Source organism: Pelodiscus sinensis, chromosome 2 (assembly GCF_049634645.1).
Source record: "Pelodiscus sinensis isolate JC-2024 chromosome 2, ASM4963464v1, whole genome shotgun sequence".
NCBI lineage: Eukaryota > Metazoa > Chordata > Testudines > Trionychidae > Pelodiscus > Pelodiscus sinensis.
The window spans coordinates 64777249-64794532 of record NC_134712.1 but is presented as its reverse complement, the minus strand read 5'-3'; the positions used below and the strand labels follow the sequence as shown (position 1 = coordinate 64794532).

General features: G+C 44.5%; 1 protein-coding gene across 5 annotated transcripts in view; it reads right to left on the bottom strand.

The window, feature by feature from the left end:
- Positions 1–6255: 6255 nt before the first annotated feature.
- LOC102446696 (DGAT1/2-independent enzyme synthesizing storage lipids-like) overlaps positions 6256–17284 on the bottom strand; it is a 44443-nt gene continuing 33414 nt past the window's right edge. For 3 of the 5 annotated variants that reach the window (XM_075920693.1, XM_006126321.4, XM_025186260.2), the window contains one exon: positions 6260–9745. In XM_075920693.1, the coding sequence (XP_075776808.1) occupies positions 9641–9745 (105 nt within the window). In that variant the 3' untranslated portion in view covers positions 6260–9640. Of the gene's footprint in view, positions 9746–17284 lie in introns of all 5 variants that reach the window. The other 2 variants (XM_025186261.2, XM_075920694.1) reach the window with 2 other exon arrangements.

Here is a 17284-nt window from a genome sequence, read left to right as displayed (position 1 = left end):
GTCCAGCTTGCTTGGGTGGCAAGATAGAAATGCCCAAGGGGACTGTCTGTGACTCCATGGTAAAACTGTTATAATGTTTTAGGAGTTCACACTTCTTACTGAGTTGGTGAAACCTAATGATATAACACATAACTAGTTTGAGGTCTCTGGCCTGCTTCTTGGCAGTCTGGCCTGAAGTTAGCATTCACAGTCATGAGCCACTTCAAACATTGTGATGGTGACCATCCAGTTTTCTCCAATAACTTTTTATACAACATTTTTATAATGTTGTCAAACTAATTTCTTCCTCAAAATGTCACTGGCAAAGTGAACCTAATTTTAGTGCCTTGAGCTATCTTGTAGCTCATTTTAAAAAGTTATAAAATTCAGTAGATTAATAACTGAAGTCCATATTAAAAACCCTAAACTCCATATGAAAAACAAATCTGAATTCCTATGTGCTATACCTGATTCAAAAATCTTCAAGTTATGCATATTCATAAGCCAATTTTCACATGGCATGGGAGGCAGTCACAGTGTCCATAGCAAATAACCATGTACAAATACAGGCAGTCCCCGAGTTACGTCGGATCCGCACTTACGAACGGGGCTTTCTCACCCCGGAGCTCGCAGGCAGCGGGACCGCCCAGAGCACAGCGGTCCCGCCACCTCGACCTCCGGGGCGAGAAAAGCTGCTCCGGGTGCCCCTGGTCTGCTGGGGACCATCTCCAGCAGACCAGGGACACCGGGAGCAAAGCCGCAGCGGCGGCGGGGTCCCGCGCCTCTGAGGCTTTGCCAGAGCAAAGCCTCAGAGGCGCGGCACCCCGCCGCCGCTGCCGCTTTGCTCCCCGTGTCCCTGGTCTGCTGGGGGGGGGGGGCGCAGCTAGTGCGCCCCTCCTCCCCCCAGCAGACCAGGCTTTTGTTGTGGACCCTGGGGTAGAGCAGCTGGGGCGCTGCTGGGTTGGTCCTGCAGGGACCTACCTGGCAGCCCAGCTGTTCTGTCCCAGGCTCGAGATTCAGCCGCTGTTGAAACTGATCAGTGGCTGATTCCAGGAAGCTGGGGGCAGAGCAATTCTGCCTCCAGCTTCCTGTAGTCAGCCCCTGGTCAGTTTCAGCAGCAGCGGCTGAATCTGGAGCCAGTTCTGACTTACATACAAATTTAACTTAAGAACAAACCTATAGTCCCTATCTTGTACGTAACCCGGGGACTGCCTATATGATAAAAATTCCTTTAAAGATTTCAAGCAATGTCACAAAACGTGAGGTTACAGTTGCAATGATTTAGCCCCACAACCACTAAATGCAATTATATTATACACTTGGTACAGTTTATTTTAATTTGCATTGATATGCTATTTTACAGGCTACCAGAATATTAGTATATGCTTTATATTACCTACCAGTACATGTCACTTAAACTGCTTTTCCTCCAAGCAACTCAAAGTGCTTTATAAACAACCCTTTTAAGAGTGCTCAAAATCTTTCATAGATCATTTCATTCACTTCTGAAATTAAATGTTAAAATACTAGTCTTGAGGGAGCTGTTTTTATTGTAAATTCAATAAAAACAACACAGCAAGTTCCTCAGCCAAGTGAGTAAGTTTTCATAACATGTTTAATCTTGAAAACAGAAGAAGTCAAAGTAGTCTTTTGTTGTTTCCTTTAGCCCTCACAAATTTTGCTGTCTTTTTGGCTGTCATTTTTCTTGGACACCAATGTAATCACTTTTATCTATAGCCTGTGTCACTTTTACAGGATATTTGTTAATACAATATAAATGGTAAGATTAAGAAACAAGTACAAAACAAGCTATCATATGTATAGTTTTTAGTAGGATAAAATACTGATCAACCCATCATCATAACAAATAATAGCTATAAAGAGATAGTCCATTATTTCTACACATGAAACTAGAATAGGGTGTGGCATTATTGACAAACGAAAGGAAGCAGTTAACTGATAGCATCTCATCTTACCTGAAAGTAATAAGATACTCTTATTCTGATTCTTGATATAGCATAAGCAAAATGCACAATACTGCTTTGATTGAGAAAAAGTTCTTCCAACATTTGTGGTGGTTGAAGGATATTTGGAAAATATCCCACTGGAAAATCTTTTATGTTAAAAATGGTCAGATACTGACTGCATCCACTTAATTTCATCTGCTTTTTGGACTTTCTCAGCACTATCCATAAGGAACAATACTGTTCTATATGCCTTGGTCTCTAAAGTTCAGAGCTTTGCACACTCAGAACAAACAGATCTCAGGAAAGCATGGGTTTTTTTTTAACCTAATTTATGTACAGGTCACAGCTTAAGACAGAATTGACAATCAGAGTAGACAAACTAACTGTATCTGGCACATACATTCATTTTATTAATGATCACTTTTTTCTCTTGTCTTTATTTCTTTTCTATTTTATCCACTTGCCCTTATTGCATGCCATTTAAACTTATGTATAGTTTATTGATGCTGTTTGGAGAAAATTCATAATACTGACTTTTTAAATAGAATTATTTATTTTTCTCTGTGAAAGATCAAACTACAACCCAAAATATTTTTTAAAAAGAAAATAAGTCAAAGCAAAGACTATTGAGATTGTGATGAGACATACATAAGAGAGCCAGGAAAAAACCAGAACGATAAAACAAAAACAATACACTCATGTAAAATTATATCTGAGAACCTCCACAGAGCCAGTAAATTAGAAGTGAATATTTAATTTGTAATGCCCTCTAATAGCAATCCTTTGTGGAAAAATTAAATATCAGCAGTTATGCCATATTGAACTTTGGATCATATGATTTGAATGCTGCATGATTATTTAATGTTTAAAAACATAAGTCAGAACTATTTATTATATTTCCTGTTTACCATTATGAGCCTGATTCTGTTCCTGTTCCCCCAAAATCTCGAACAGAAGTCCATTCAGCTTTAATTCATGTTCAATGGATGTGAGGTATTTAAAAAAAATAACCAAAATCTAAGGTTATACATACAAACCTTTTAAAAGATGCAGATCTCCTAAAATTAGTGTAAAACGGGAATATGCTTCTGCAGACTATATTGTTTGTGTTAGTGGATAGAGGTGGTTGAAAAATATGTTTTGCTTTCCATTATAAATTTTAAAAATAGGATTTATGTGTACAATTTCAAATTTTAATTGAAATTTTTGTGTTGGAAAACAATTTTTCAATGTTGATATTGGAGAATTTACTCAGGACAATTTCTGTTTTGTCAAAGTTTTAATCAAAATTTTCAACCAGTTCTATTAAAGAGTTGGTAGGGAGTTCTATCCAAGCTGCAGTCTGACAAATTTTGTAAAGTTCACTAGCCCAACTGCTAATTATTGGAACTCTGATTTTTAGGAAGTTAGCTGGATTCTCACATGACATTCACCCATATTGACCTTGCAATGAACATGTTTTCTAATATGCTTTGCAACATCTCAGCATTGATTCTATGCATGTATCTCATCAAGATCACTGAAGTAAACTAGGAGGTGCAAATTTGCTTCACCTTTCAGAACATTTGGAACACAATTCCATCATGGAAAGTGATGCGACTTGTCAGCTATATAACCAGTTGTTTCTGGAAAATTGCAGAGGCTTCCTTGAATAGTGTCATTGTTCCATAATCCATAGAATACAAAAAAGTTTCCTCTTCTGGATACAACTGACTCAGGGTATGTCTACACTACCACCCTAGTTCGAACTAGGGTGGTAATGTAGGCAACCGGAGTTGCAAATGAAGCCCGGGATTTGAATTTCCCGGGCTTCATTTGCATAAAGCTGGACACTGCCATTTTTAAATGTCCACTAGTGCGGACTCCGTGCCGCGCGGCTACACGCGGCACGGACTAGGTAGTTCGGACTAGGCTATGACCTCTAAAGCCCTAAATGGGTTGGATCCGGGGTATCTGAAGGACCATCTTCTCCCATATGAACCTGCCAGGGATTGAGGTCAGCTGAGGAGGCTCTGCTCCGTATTCCTCCACTTTGGAGATAAGATTAACATCTACACGGAACAGAGGCGTACAGATAGTTCGGATTAGAAGCCTAATCCAAACTATCTAGTCCGTGCCGCATGTAGCCGCGCGGCACGGGGTTCGCACTAGCTGGCTTTTAAAAATGGCGGCGCCGGCTTTATGCTAATGAAGCCCGGGAAATTCAAATCCCGGGCTTCATTAGCAAGTTCGGTATGCATACATTACCCCCCTAGTTCGAACTAGGGGAGTAGTGTAGACATACCCTAACTGCCCGCAGCTAGACACAGCTGTTAAACGTTAATTCGAACTAGCTCCTTAGTTCGAATTAACTGTTACTCCTCGTGTGCAAGAGCTGTTCTGCCGCTTTTTTTCAGTGTGTACATATTTGTATCATACAATGAGGTTTAAAAAAAAAATAATTTCCAATATTCCATTTGCACTACATGTTTTTTCAATACATATGTTAGATGAGTATTTATTTTTATTCACCAAAAAAAAATTCTTCTTATTGGTGCAGGCTGGGCCATAGCTTCTCTCAGCCAATGGGAGCTGTGAACAGCCATACCTGTGGACACTCAGGTAAAAAAAAGCATCTGGCCACCCGCCATGGGTTAACCCTGGTGAACCACATCCACTTGCTGCCCACCCCAGCCTAATCCAAAGCTCGCTCATTGAAGGGCTCTGAATCAGAACTGAAGTGCATAGATTAGATGAGAAGTGAGGCAGGAGTATATTGACACTGCAGAAATTGAATTCTGTGTAGAGAATGGGGCAAAGATCACACAATAAACAATGAAGATAAAAATAAGTATCTAATAGGTGTTTCATTCACTGTGTACTGTTGAATCCACACACCACAAACTGCAAATGTTATATGGGGAAAAGACAGTGTTTGTTCAACTAAAATTTCTGTTGTGCATTTATACAAGGGAGCAGTTAGTGTTATAGTGACCATCATAACTTTGTCATTTCCTCGCTTTTGAGTACTTTGTTTTCCAATTAATAACCCTTTTATATTATTCTGTTTATAATAATGTATATTCTGTATAAAACATGATGGGCACTGTGCACACATATGACAGGTCACTGATCCAAAAAGCATCCTTTCTAAACAAACGTTTCCATTTTTCATCATTCAATGTTTTTAAGCATATGTTACAAGTATATATATATACACACCTGTCTTCATTTTTTGTTATACACAAAAGCATTTTTAAAAGGCAGGTTTTGTCCCAGGTTTGGAGAGTGTCACTACAGATGTATTCAGTACTGCCCTTGCCCTTATGCAGAATACGCAGTTGCGTGAAGCACCTGAAAAATTGGGACATGCCTGGGTCTTAATACCCATTCACCATCTTTTTCCTATCCCTGTTCCTCTACCTACCTGCCTATTCCTATCCCTGTTCTGTGACTCTGCTTCCTCCGGAGAAGATCTAGTTAACTTAAAAGTGAAAAAGTCCGCCAGACTGATTAACCGAACACTGAACCTCTGAAAGAGCTATTCAAGTGGTAATGAAGCCATTGACCAAGCATTTGCCAAGCCGAGGTTTATACTTTTAGTTTCTAAATTTACTGTAAAAACAATGAGTAGTCCTGTGGCACTTTAGAGACTGACAAATGTATATATATAGGGTGTCTCCGCCATACGTTGCCCTGGTATAGATCCGTTCCACACTAAAGTTGTTGATGCTTGTAGGAACTGATGTGTTATAAGTTCTCCCATTCCCCGCTCTTAAGTCGTGCAAACTGCCCCTCCCCCCCCAATCTGTGCAAATGGAAGTCAGCCATGGGAAAAAAATTCCCCACTTTAAGTTGTTTCGCTATAAGTCCAAGTTTTTTGGAATGTATCTTGGACTTATAGCAAGGACGGCCTATATAAATATCATGAGCTTTTATGGGCAAAACCCACTTCTTCAGATGAAATGAGTTCGAGTTAGTCTACAAGACCTCAGTTTAAAATCTGCATTAAAATATTTCATTAATATTTGTAGAAGATTATAAAATCATATCTCTAAAAATTCCCCACTTTAGCTGCCATTGGCTGTAGGGACACCAGTTTAATAGTACTACATAGGGACCCATAAACCCTAAAGACGGCCCTGGAAGCTTCCCAAGAGAGAGTGAGGGTTTCCATGATATACAGGCAGTCCCCGGGTTACGTACAAGATAGGGACTGTAGGTTTGTTCTTAAGTTGAATTTGTATGTAAGTCGGAATTGGTACATATTGTAGGGGAAACTCTAGACAAACATTTCTCCAGAGCTCAATTTTATTCTTCTACACCTCACTTCCCTCAGTCCTTTATTCTCAAGCTGAGGTGTCTGCTGAGAAAAGCCACTCTGCGTCTCCCTAGTCTGCTGGGGGGGGGGGGGGAGGGCGCTAGTTTCACGTCTCCCTGGTCTGCTGGGGGGAAGCAGCTAGTGCGGGGTTGCCTCACCCCGTTTGTAAGTAGGGATCTGATGTAAGTCGGATCCATGTAACCCGGGGACTGCCTGTAGTAGATTGAAGACTGGACTAGATTTATTTTAATTTAAATTTCTGTGGTGAAGCACCTCTTCCTCCCCCTCCCCACCATTGGGACAAGAGGGATTAAGGTGGCCAGGCAGGCCAAATAACTCCATTGGTGCACCTGGAGGAGGAGCCAGGGAGCATGGTACTAATTAGAAGCAGACTCAGCTGACCAGAAGGTGGGGCCAACATAAAGCCCAGCAGCGGTGAGGAGCAAAGAGACGGTGGGAAAGCAGGTTGTGGTTATTCCCTGAGTGGAAGGATTTGGGAGGATGTCAAGGGCAGAAACAGTGGAACCCAGATGAGTAGCAAGAATCCCAGGAAAATCAGACTCTTTAGAGACCTTGGCTGCTTGTTATAGGGTTTCTAGGCTGGGTTTCCTTGACAGCCATTGGCAAGGGCATTGGAGACAGCAGCCAGCCACAGGTCTGGAAGGACTCTGAATTCCTCAGAAGGAATTCATTGCTAACATTGTTTCATTTGACAGTGGCAGTGTTTCATTTGAAGGGATCCATTTATGCAGCTACCTAGTCTTCTTTGTCATCAGTACAGCAGTCTGCTCAGGAGTCATTTTCAATTTAGTTTATTCTTGATCAACAAACCTTCTGAGAAGCAGAAAGACACTTCATTTGATTCCTTCTCAACAGCTCTTTACAGATATATGGTATTGCACACCAGGTTAGCAAAGCCTGAGACACTTCCTGCTTCCCATCACAAGTTCTGTGCAGAAACCTGTCCCAGTAAATGTATTGCATTAGATTAATTTCAAACTGTGTACCTATTACATGTAAAGTTTCAAAGGGATAGCAATATTAGTCTATATCTGCAAAAACAACAAAAGAGTCCTGTGGCACCAAACTTATTTGGACATAAGCTTTCGAGGATAAAAAAACCCCACTTCATCAGATGAATGATGCATCAGCATCTGACAAATTTTTTAAAACGAATGACATCTTATGCTCAAATAATCTGTTAGTCTTTAAGCTGCCACTAGCTTCTTTATTGTTACATAAAAATAGCCATTTTCTGTTGCTAACTAATGAATCTACACACAGATGTTTGCCAGTTTTAAAAGAGTGTGTCAAATATAACTTCCAATTTTATTTACTTCCAGGATTTCATGCACCACATTAAAATATAATTTAAATGACTAAACACATTTACATGTAGAGAGAACCAACAGAGCATATAATTTTGATTGCTTTCTGTACTCATTATAGTTCTGTATTGGATACTTTCAAAACTGAGCTTTTAAGAAGACAAGAAATCTAAATGCTTCCATGCACTCATTTTTATTCACATTGTTTTAACTCTAACATTTGTACACTACACATTTTTAATATGACCACAATGCTGTACAAAGACCAACTGGAATTGTGTCTTCAAATCAAATTTAATCTGATTGTCCTCTTGAAATATTAAACAAGGGCTATTAAAAGAGGATTAAAGCATAAAAGGAAACATGATTACTAAGTCTTTTAAAGTTATCAAAGAGCAAATACTATTGAGTAATAATTGTGTGAAATAAAAGCAAAAATCCACCTTTAACTGAGTTTTCTGACACTGCCAACTGAGAGTTCATATCTAACGTTATTGGATAAAATGTTGGCCCAATTAAAGTCAAAGGAATTTTACTATTGAGTAGCAGGGGTGAGGATTTTCACTCATTATGTTCACATTGTAAACAATTCAAACATTAGAAGCTTCCATTTTTTTACCTTTGAATAAGTTAGTAACACTGCTGTGAAAGAATTACTATAATGTTCTATATCAAAGCATCTGTGTCAAGCAAGCTACTGTTAACTATGGTGAACTGCAAAGGGGGAAAAGATAGGTTTGTGCCTTTTTTTATTCTTTATGATGCATCAAGGAGGCCTGAAGAGATTTTTGCCACGGCAGCGTTTGGATTGTTTCTTTTCTTTTTTCTTTTAGAAAAATGTTAAGAGTTGCCTACCTTGGAAGAATCTGTGGTGACTGGTGTGAACTAGGACCATAAGAACTGTGCTATTGAGTAGTCAAATAATTCTTTAGGCTGTTAAGCTCTTGGTTTTCATTTATTTTTGTTAGTACCTGTTTAAAATATAACTTTTAAGGAACATCTTGCAATTCAACTAAAGTCAGCTCACAATGCATATCTCCACTTGGGAGGTTCTTCAGCAAAACCAACATAAGTGGGCTTTGGATCAGATCTCAGGGTATGTCTACACTAGCCACCCTAGTTTGAACTAAGGGCACATACCCTAAGGGCTTTAGTGGTACCAGTATCAAAACATACCCTAAGGGCTTTAGTGGTACCAGTATCAAAACCTAAGTGCAGAATGGGATGGAAAATTTCACCCCCAAAAAAACTGCTCCCACCTTTTCAGGCCATTTTCACATACCATAAACTAGTAAAAAGAGCACAAGCCTATTTTTTTCAAAATGCTTTGCAAGCCAATTTAATCTTTTATAAGAATTTTTGAGTTGTAGCCAGTTTCTACTTGCAGATCAGACACACGAAAAAACATATGCTGTGGGGGGAGAATCTTTTTTTTTTTTTAAGTACAGTGATAGGTACAAGTTGAGTCTTTCTAAATCAGGACTCTCTGGTCCGACAACATCCATGGTCCAGCATGACCACAGAGTTCTGGTGGAGGGTCAGAGGCAGGAGCCCTGCAGGGGCTGGAAACCCAGCTGCGGGAGTCCAGCTGAGCCAGCAGCAGGGCAGCCAGAGTGCCAGTGGGCTCCAGCAGGGCAGCAGTCTGCCCTGTCGGGTCAGGAACCCTGGCAGCAGGGGTGGTGCCAGCCTTACTGTCACAGGACTATGATCAGCCATGGCAGGGCTGGTGGGACCACAGATAGCTGCGGTGAGGATGGGAGCCATGGCAATGGGATTGCGTGCTGCTATGGCAAGACTGATGGGGCTGGGAGCCCAGCATTGCAGCCGTCAGGAGCCTGGGGAGCAGGCAGGGAAGAGGGGCCAGTGGCAGTGGGGAGTGAACAGGGAGGCCAGCAGCCAGGCCAGGAGGAGCTGGGCTGGGGGAACACAAATGGATCTCCTGTGGTCTGGTGAAATCCCTCATTCAGGACCAGTCAGGTCCCCGGGGTGCAGGACCAGTCAGGTCCAACATGTAGTTTTTAATACTTTTACAACAAGGTAACATTTTAAACATATATGTAAACAAACTAGGCAGCTTTCTGATGTTTATCAAATCGTTCCAATAGAGCCCTTAATATATTTCCAGGTAGTTTTTGGTGTGTGTCTCTCAGTCTTTCGATAGCAATCTTTGTCTGTTGAAAGAAAGAGGGAGAAACATTTCATATTACAGGAATGACAAGTCATTTTCTTCAAGTTTTCACAAGGTTGCAAAAGATACACAAAAAATCTAAAACTTTATGGAAAGAGATAAGGGAGTGGGGGCAGAAAAGGGAAATTTCTCCTAAGAATCCATCAGACCCCTGCTGAGGAACAGTCTGTTTTCAAAATGCAAGTGTATTTCCCTGTGATAACACTAAGCAATTATATCTGGCTATGCAGTGATGACACAGACCTTTTAGCTCACTAAAGCCCCAATCTCTAAACTGAGCTAGCACTGTGGAAAGCCTATTCTGTGTAAAATCATTTGCCACAAGGTTCAAGAAGCAGCTCCCTTTCAAAGCCAGTTGCAAACTTTTCAAAACTCCAGTTTCAATGTTTATCATTTGTTAAAATATGCATGGCATAGTTAAAAAAAAAAAGAGGGGAGGTTTAGGATGTAAAAAGGCAATTCCTTCAGCAATCAAGCGTACTCTCCTCAGCAAATCATGTTCCTTCAGGCCCATGGGTGGTGGGTGAATGGCAAGCTTGGCCAGAGAAGCTCCAGCTCCGCCCCTTCTGCCTAAGACTCCACTGCTTCTACACTGGTCACTATATTCCCAGCCCACACCATCATGGTCGCTGACCCCCTACCCAAAATTAGCACCTTCTCCTCCCTGCTCCCCCTGCCCCAACACTCAGAGCTCCCAGCCCCTGGAGCAGCTAACCAATTGTATGGCCCCAGCCTTCCCCTCCTTCCTGCCTGTTGTAGGGGAAGCCATGCCACAGCTTCAGCCTTCTTGGCTGGCTGGGTTGCCAGGTGTCCGGTATTCAACCGGACAGTCTGATTTTTGGGCCCTCTGTCCAGTAAAAAAAATACAGAAAATACTGGAGACGTGCAATGTCCGGTATTTTCTGGTTTTCCGGTTGGACGCCCGATGGAAGCCTGGCGGTGGCGGGGGGAGTGGCTGGGAGGCAGGGCGCAATCGGTGCTGAGAGCCGCTGGTTGTGTCTGACATTGGAGTGATGCCTTGGGGAGCAGAAGAAGCCCCGTCTGTGCTCCTGAGCACTGTTCAAGCGCGTTGTGGAGCCGTAGCCGGACTCGCTCGTGCTTGGCCAAGACTGTGCCCGGGACAGGCAACGCCCTGGGATCTGCATGTGTCTGGGTCAGTCCCGCTCCCCGCCAGCCGATTCTCTCCCCTTCCACTCCCACCCCCAGCCAGCCTCGCTCTCCCCAACCAGCCCTGCTTCCCGCCGGCTGCCCCCCCCCGATATCTCCCGTCCAGCCCTGCTGCCCCCAGCCCCCCCGATATCTCCCATCCAGCCCTGCTGCCCCCAGCCCCCCCCCCGATATCTCCCGTCCAGCCCTGCTGCCCCCAGCCCCTCCCCCCGCCAGCCCTGCTTCCCGACCACCCCCCCTCCTCCTGGCCAGCCCCCTCCCCTCCCGGCTGATTCCTTCCCCCCTTCCCCTCCCGATCAAGTGTGTCCGGTATTTTTTCTGAAGCTCCCTGGTAACTCTATGGCTGGCTGGAGCATGGCTGGGACCAAACAGGTTTCTTTGGGAAGCTCCCACTGACAAAGCAGCATTTTTGCCGTGGCAAGTAACATTTCACGAGTTGGGCATTAACTGGTGTTGCGTTTGTGGAGCTCAATGAGCTAGCCTCCAGGTATCAGGTTGCATAGTCTGCAACTACTAGAATATATGGGTGCCAAGCAGCACTTTTCTGCAGGGATCCCACAATATCCATCTCAATCCTCTGGAAGGGAGTCTCAATTGGAGGAAGTAAGGGCCGTTTGTGGTGGTTAATTGGTATACTGTCAAGAGACATAGTATTCTCTGACCTCTGTTACCACACTAGTAAAGTCAGTCAGATATGCAGGACAAGGTATTTTCTCAGCCTACATGGCCAGCACAAGGGATGTCATGTCCTAGCAACAGGGTGGTTAGTGATACAATCAAGGTACCTGCAATTGTGCCCTTACCACACTGGTTGGTTGGTTGGCTGCATTCAGTGTGACACAGCTCTCTTCCTTGAGTATAAGTGGCATCAGGATTCTGCCACTTCTTCATTTACAACAGCAAAGTCTTTGTAGGCCCGACTCAGTATAGGGTCCTCTCTTTGTTCATGGACAAAACCACAGCTTCTACATCAGCTAATGGCAGCTTCCCAGATACTTTTCCCATTTGCAAACCAAGTGGATGTCCTATTGTCTTCAAATCCCCCTCAAGAGATTTTTCAGGTTCTCCTCATCCAGCTATTTGCCCCGAGTGCTAGAATCTGATCAGTGGCTATGGTCTCTGGTTTTCCCAGCTCACTGATATTTTCTTGGAAGTGCTGCTAATCCTGATCCATAATAATGGGAGAGGCTAGCTCTGCGGACAGAGATAGTAGAAGAGTCTATATGTTGTCCCATGGCAATAGCATTTGTCTGACATGGTAGGTCTTTACATCCTTGTTCATGCACTAGGGGAAGACAGTCTCCCCTGGGGGGTAGCTTCTGTCATAGCCAAGGAGTTTGCACCAGTGGAATTTGTTGGAGTCTTACTGAATCTAGAGTCCAAGAACTTTGTATTTTCATCCCCAGGATCCATATGGTGATGGTGATTTTGGAAGCCCCTTTTTCCTTGGCCTGGTTTCTGTTGTCCACACTGGGCATATTTGTATTCCATAAGGGAGCGTTCCCTTCAAATATGTTCCAGTTACCCACAACAGCAGCAGGTCCCCATACTGTGGCCTAAGCCTCTTTTCTCACATAATGGCGGTCCTAGCTGTTACTGAGGTCTGGTGCCCACATCTGTGTTAGCATCGTTGTTGCCCTAGGCAAAGATCCAAAATGGAGTCTGAGGAGTCTAAAATGGAGTCTTAGGAGTTTTTCTCCCTCAAACAGCTTTCCTGCCAAAAACCCGCAGGGAAGAAGGCTTTGCACTCCTCCCTGTCACCTATGCACACGGCTCTAGGCCTTTGCACTCTGCACTATGTCATGCATGCACATCTTTTCTCTGCACACAACCCTCTTTTCTTGTGCACACCACCCACTCTGATGCACCGCTCTCACTAACCCATTTTCCCGCCTCGACTTCTTTATAAGCTTCCCCCTAAGGAGAGTTCATGTTGTTTGGTTCTCCTTCGTCCGTCTGTGTGTGTCGTCGTCACTTACCCCGAGGAGTCTATCCATCCACTGCCACGTGACCTGATCGGGATTAGCTGTATCCAGAAGTGCCATTTCAAGGGGTGAGGGAAGTCTCCTCCCATTCAGCATTTTGGATTTTGGGAAATACTATCGCAAGTCTCGCTCATACAGACATTCAGACAAGGACTGGTGTCTAATTGACTCTGAGCACCAGCACGTGGAAGGCGAGGATCCAGACCGCTCTGGAATCCAGACCCGTGTATCATCGAGGGATCTCCCTGTTGTCCTCCCTTGAGGGTTTCAAATAGCCAAAAGATAGCAGGTCACAGGCGTCTATCACCATTTTATTGTAAAGTATAACCTTCTGTTTACGGGACCTTTCCTATCTTCTCTTTCTCTTCTGGGTAAGGGTGGGACAATTATTGTTGTTGGCTGTGTTGATGATGCGTGTTTGTTCTTCCTAAAATATATGGTTTGGCCCTAAATTTGTGTCTGGCCTGTTTATGAATCAATCGTTCTACCGGTGATAGATACGGATACCAGGTCGAATCTGGCTTCTGTTGGGGAGGCGCATTAGGCTTTGATTAATTGCACACAGCAATTATTACCTCTGCCTTCCGGGTAACATCGTCCAGTAATGAGGCCAAGGTTCAAAAGACCTGCTGAGGCTTTTCCTGCCTAGGGTATGTCTACACTACAAAGTTAATTCGAACTACGCTAGCGCTCCGCTAGTTCGAACTTAATTCGAACTAGCGGAGAGCTTAGTTCGAACTAGGTAAACCTCATTGTACGAGGACTAAGCCTAGTTCGAACTTACTAGTTCGAATTAAGGGGTGTGTAGCCCCTTAATTCGAACTAGTGGGAGGCTAGCCCTCCCCAGGTTTCCCTCGTGGCCACTCTGGCCAACACCAGGGAAACTCTATTACCCCCCTCCCAGCCCCAGAGCCCTTAAAGGGGCACGGGCTGTCTACGGTGCCTGTGCCAGGTGCAAGCCTGCCAGCACCCAGCCAGCAGACCCTGCACCTGGCACGGCTCGAGCCAGCCACCCGATGCCCCCCAACCCTCCCCCTCTTCCCGGGACCAGGCTGGCGGCTCCCGGGAGCTTGCCCAGGATCGCAAGAGGCAGGCACTCGCCTGGTCCAGTGCAGACATCGTGGACTTCGTCCACGACCTCCACACTAGGCACAGGAAAGTGGCCGTCTAGGGCAGGAGAGCTGCCAGCCTGGCCACCCAGGAGCAGGTGTGCATGAAAATCAAGGGGGTCCACTGAGACCCCCAACCCTGAGCCCTGAGCTTAGAATGGCCGTACTGGGTCAGACCAAAAGTCCATCTAGCCCAGTAGCCTGTCTGCCGAGAGTGGCCAACCCTAGGGACCCTGGAGGGGATGGACCAAAGACAATGACCAAGCCATTTGTCTTGTGCCATCCCTCTCCAGCCTTCCACAAACTTCAGGCAGGGACACCACTCCTACCCCCTGGCTAATACCACTCCATGGACCCAACCTCCATGAATTGATCTCACTTCTCTTTAAACTCTGTTCTAATTCTAGCCTTCACAGCCTCCTGAAGCAAGGAGTTCCACAGGCTAGCTCTTTGCTTTGTGAAGAAGAACTTTCTGTTATTAGTTTGAAGCCTGCTACCCATTCCTTCCTTTGGTGTCCTCTAGTTCTTCTATTATGGGAACTAATGAAGAACTTTTCTGTATGCACCCTATCCACCCCACTCGTGCTTTTATAGACCTCTATCATATCCCCCCTCCGTCTCCTCTTTTCTAAGCTGAAAAGTCCCAGTCTCCTTAGCCTCTCTTCATATGGGACCTGTTCCCAACCCCTGATCATGTTAGTTGCCCTCCCCTCTCCCAGCCTCTCTCTTCCCCTCTCCCACCTCCTTTTCCCAGTCTCCCCCAGTTTTGTTCAATAAAGAGAGATTCCATTTTTGAACACAATTGTCCTTTATTTTGTACATCAGGAAGGGGGGCTAGGGAGGGGTAAGTGGAAGGAGGTGAGGGAAGAATGGGGTACGAGCCCCCGATGGGGAGGACTGGACTGGCTCTGCGGGCTTCTGGGGGGTGGAACCTCTCCTGCAGCCCCCCAATTGTCCCCTCTCCCAAGATGGCAGCCTGTGGCAAGTGCAACCGGTCTGATGGCCGAGTGCTGTGATGTGTTCAGTGTGGGTACTCCGGGCAATCCAAGCCAGGACTGCTTTGCAAGTGGGGCACCCCTGAGAACTGTCTGTCCGGGGTGGGGGTCGGGTCCCTTTAAGCACAGCCCTCGGCTAGCCTAAGACAGCAGCTCCACGCTATAAGTCCTCATCTGATGCCCTGCCGGCATTGCTTCCGGCCAGCCTTAACCTCGGTTCAGGGTCCACTCTGTGTGGACATGCGAGTTAGAATTAGCAAAACGCTAATTTGAACTAGTTTTTTAGTCTGGAAGCGTTAGTTCGAATTAGCGCTGTAGTGTAGACATATCCCTTGTTACTGTGTCTTGCTCAGAGTTACCGTGGTTGTCCTGACAGCTGAGTGGCTGGTAATTAGGATACTCATTCTTGAGTAACAGAATTTCAGATAAAGTCATCATTTTAGCTACAAGTTGTCTCCCCTTCTCCTATCCTTGGGAGCTCTTCAGTGGCCATAAAATTCTCCTTCAGCTGCCCAACTACCTTGAGCAGTTCCTCAGAATGCACATGCATCAACAGGAAGAAGGTTTTTTCTGAACTGCTCTCCCACTATTAACTTGGCCAGCTGGGTTCCTATCTGCTGCCATAGCTGCAACCATGAATACTCCTTCTTGTCTTTGGGCTTTCACTTGTGGTCAAGCTCTCTGGGGATATGTCTCCACCCAGAAGTGGTGGCAGAGTGTCTCCTCACTAATGTAAGGATGGCTGCTTTAAATAATTTATAATCAGTTGCAGACACAGAGTCAAGCCCTCAGAAGCCTGTTCAGGCTGCACAAGGCTGGTAAGGGGCCAACACCAGAACCTACTGTTCTGCGACCACTGCTGCCTGTTCAAAAGTAGTCAGGAAGGCTTAGGAGTGGTTGTTAGGCCCCATTTGAGGCACTTTTATAGATACAGGTGTGAGCAAAGGCCCTAGGCTCACAGCCCCTGCTACCAAGCCACTAGTTACCCCAAGAGGCTGTAGAGTCATCAACAACTCTTGGCCAAGGTTCTGTTGTAATTCTTATTGCTGTGTTGCCATTTTGTTGCATTCATAATCTGTAGTTGTTGCAATGTGGCCCACTACTGCCAATTTTTTTGTTGAAATTGCTGTAGCTGGGTTGTCTGCTGTTTGCTGCTCTTCCATCAGTCACTCACACCATTGTTGTGGCTCTATACTATTGGGTTAACTGGATTAATAGCTTTTTACAAATGCCCACACAAGGCTCTGGTGCCCTAACACATAACTGATATTGTAATAAAACCCTGGCAGCATTAAAACAATTGTTCAGAGAAAAACTCTGCCAGCCTGCCACCCATCCACAAAAGAGTTTCTTTCCACGCATTCATAGTTCCAGATTGCGTACTTCAGCCTCCTTCCAAAAGCCCAAGTAACAGATGTCTGGCAATGTGCCTAGAAAGTTTTGGGAGGGGGCTGAAATATGCTATCTGGAACTATGAATGTGTGGAAAGAACACATTCTTTTGTGGGTGGGTGGAAGGCTGGCAGAGTTTTTCTTTGAATGATTGTTTTAACACTGCTGGGGTGTTATTATAATATTAATTATGTCACTATTAATTAGGACACCAGAGCCTTGTGTGGACATTTGTAAAAGTTATCAATTTACTTCAGTATAAATAATTTGATGTTTTTAGCTTCTTTTGAGACAGTTTACTGTCTGGAAATAAGGTGCACAGCCAGGATCAGGCAACTCATCACAGACAATCAGCACACGATCCTCAGAACTCAGTCGAGAAACACATGGCATAAAGAATTGAGAGAGAAGGCCAGGGAGGATAATGATGAAACAGAACAATGCATAAATCTATAGAGAAATCTAACAATGTAAGATAATGTTGTCAGGAGAAAATGATATTTCAGCCAGGCTACGTCTACACTACATGCTTCTTGCACAAGAAGCCTTTTGCACAAGAGTTTTTGCGCAAAAACTTCTTGTGCAAGAGCACGTCCACACCTCAAACACTGCATGGACACGCTTGCGCAAGAAAGCTCTGATGGCCATTCACAGAATGGCCATCAGAGCACCTGTGCTTTTTCCCCATACGGGTTTCTTGCACGAGAAACCACTCTGGAGCATCCACACTTGCCTTTTTGCACAAGAACTCTTGTGCAAAAGGGAGTTATGCCTCGTAAAAGGAGGTTTACTTATGGTAGAAAAAAACCCTCTGTTCTGCTGTGTTACTCTTGATTTCCTTGCCCAAAAGCGTATTTGAGGTGTGAGTGCCCTAT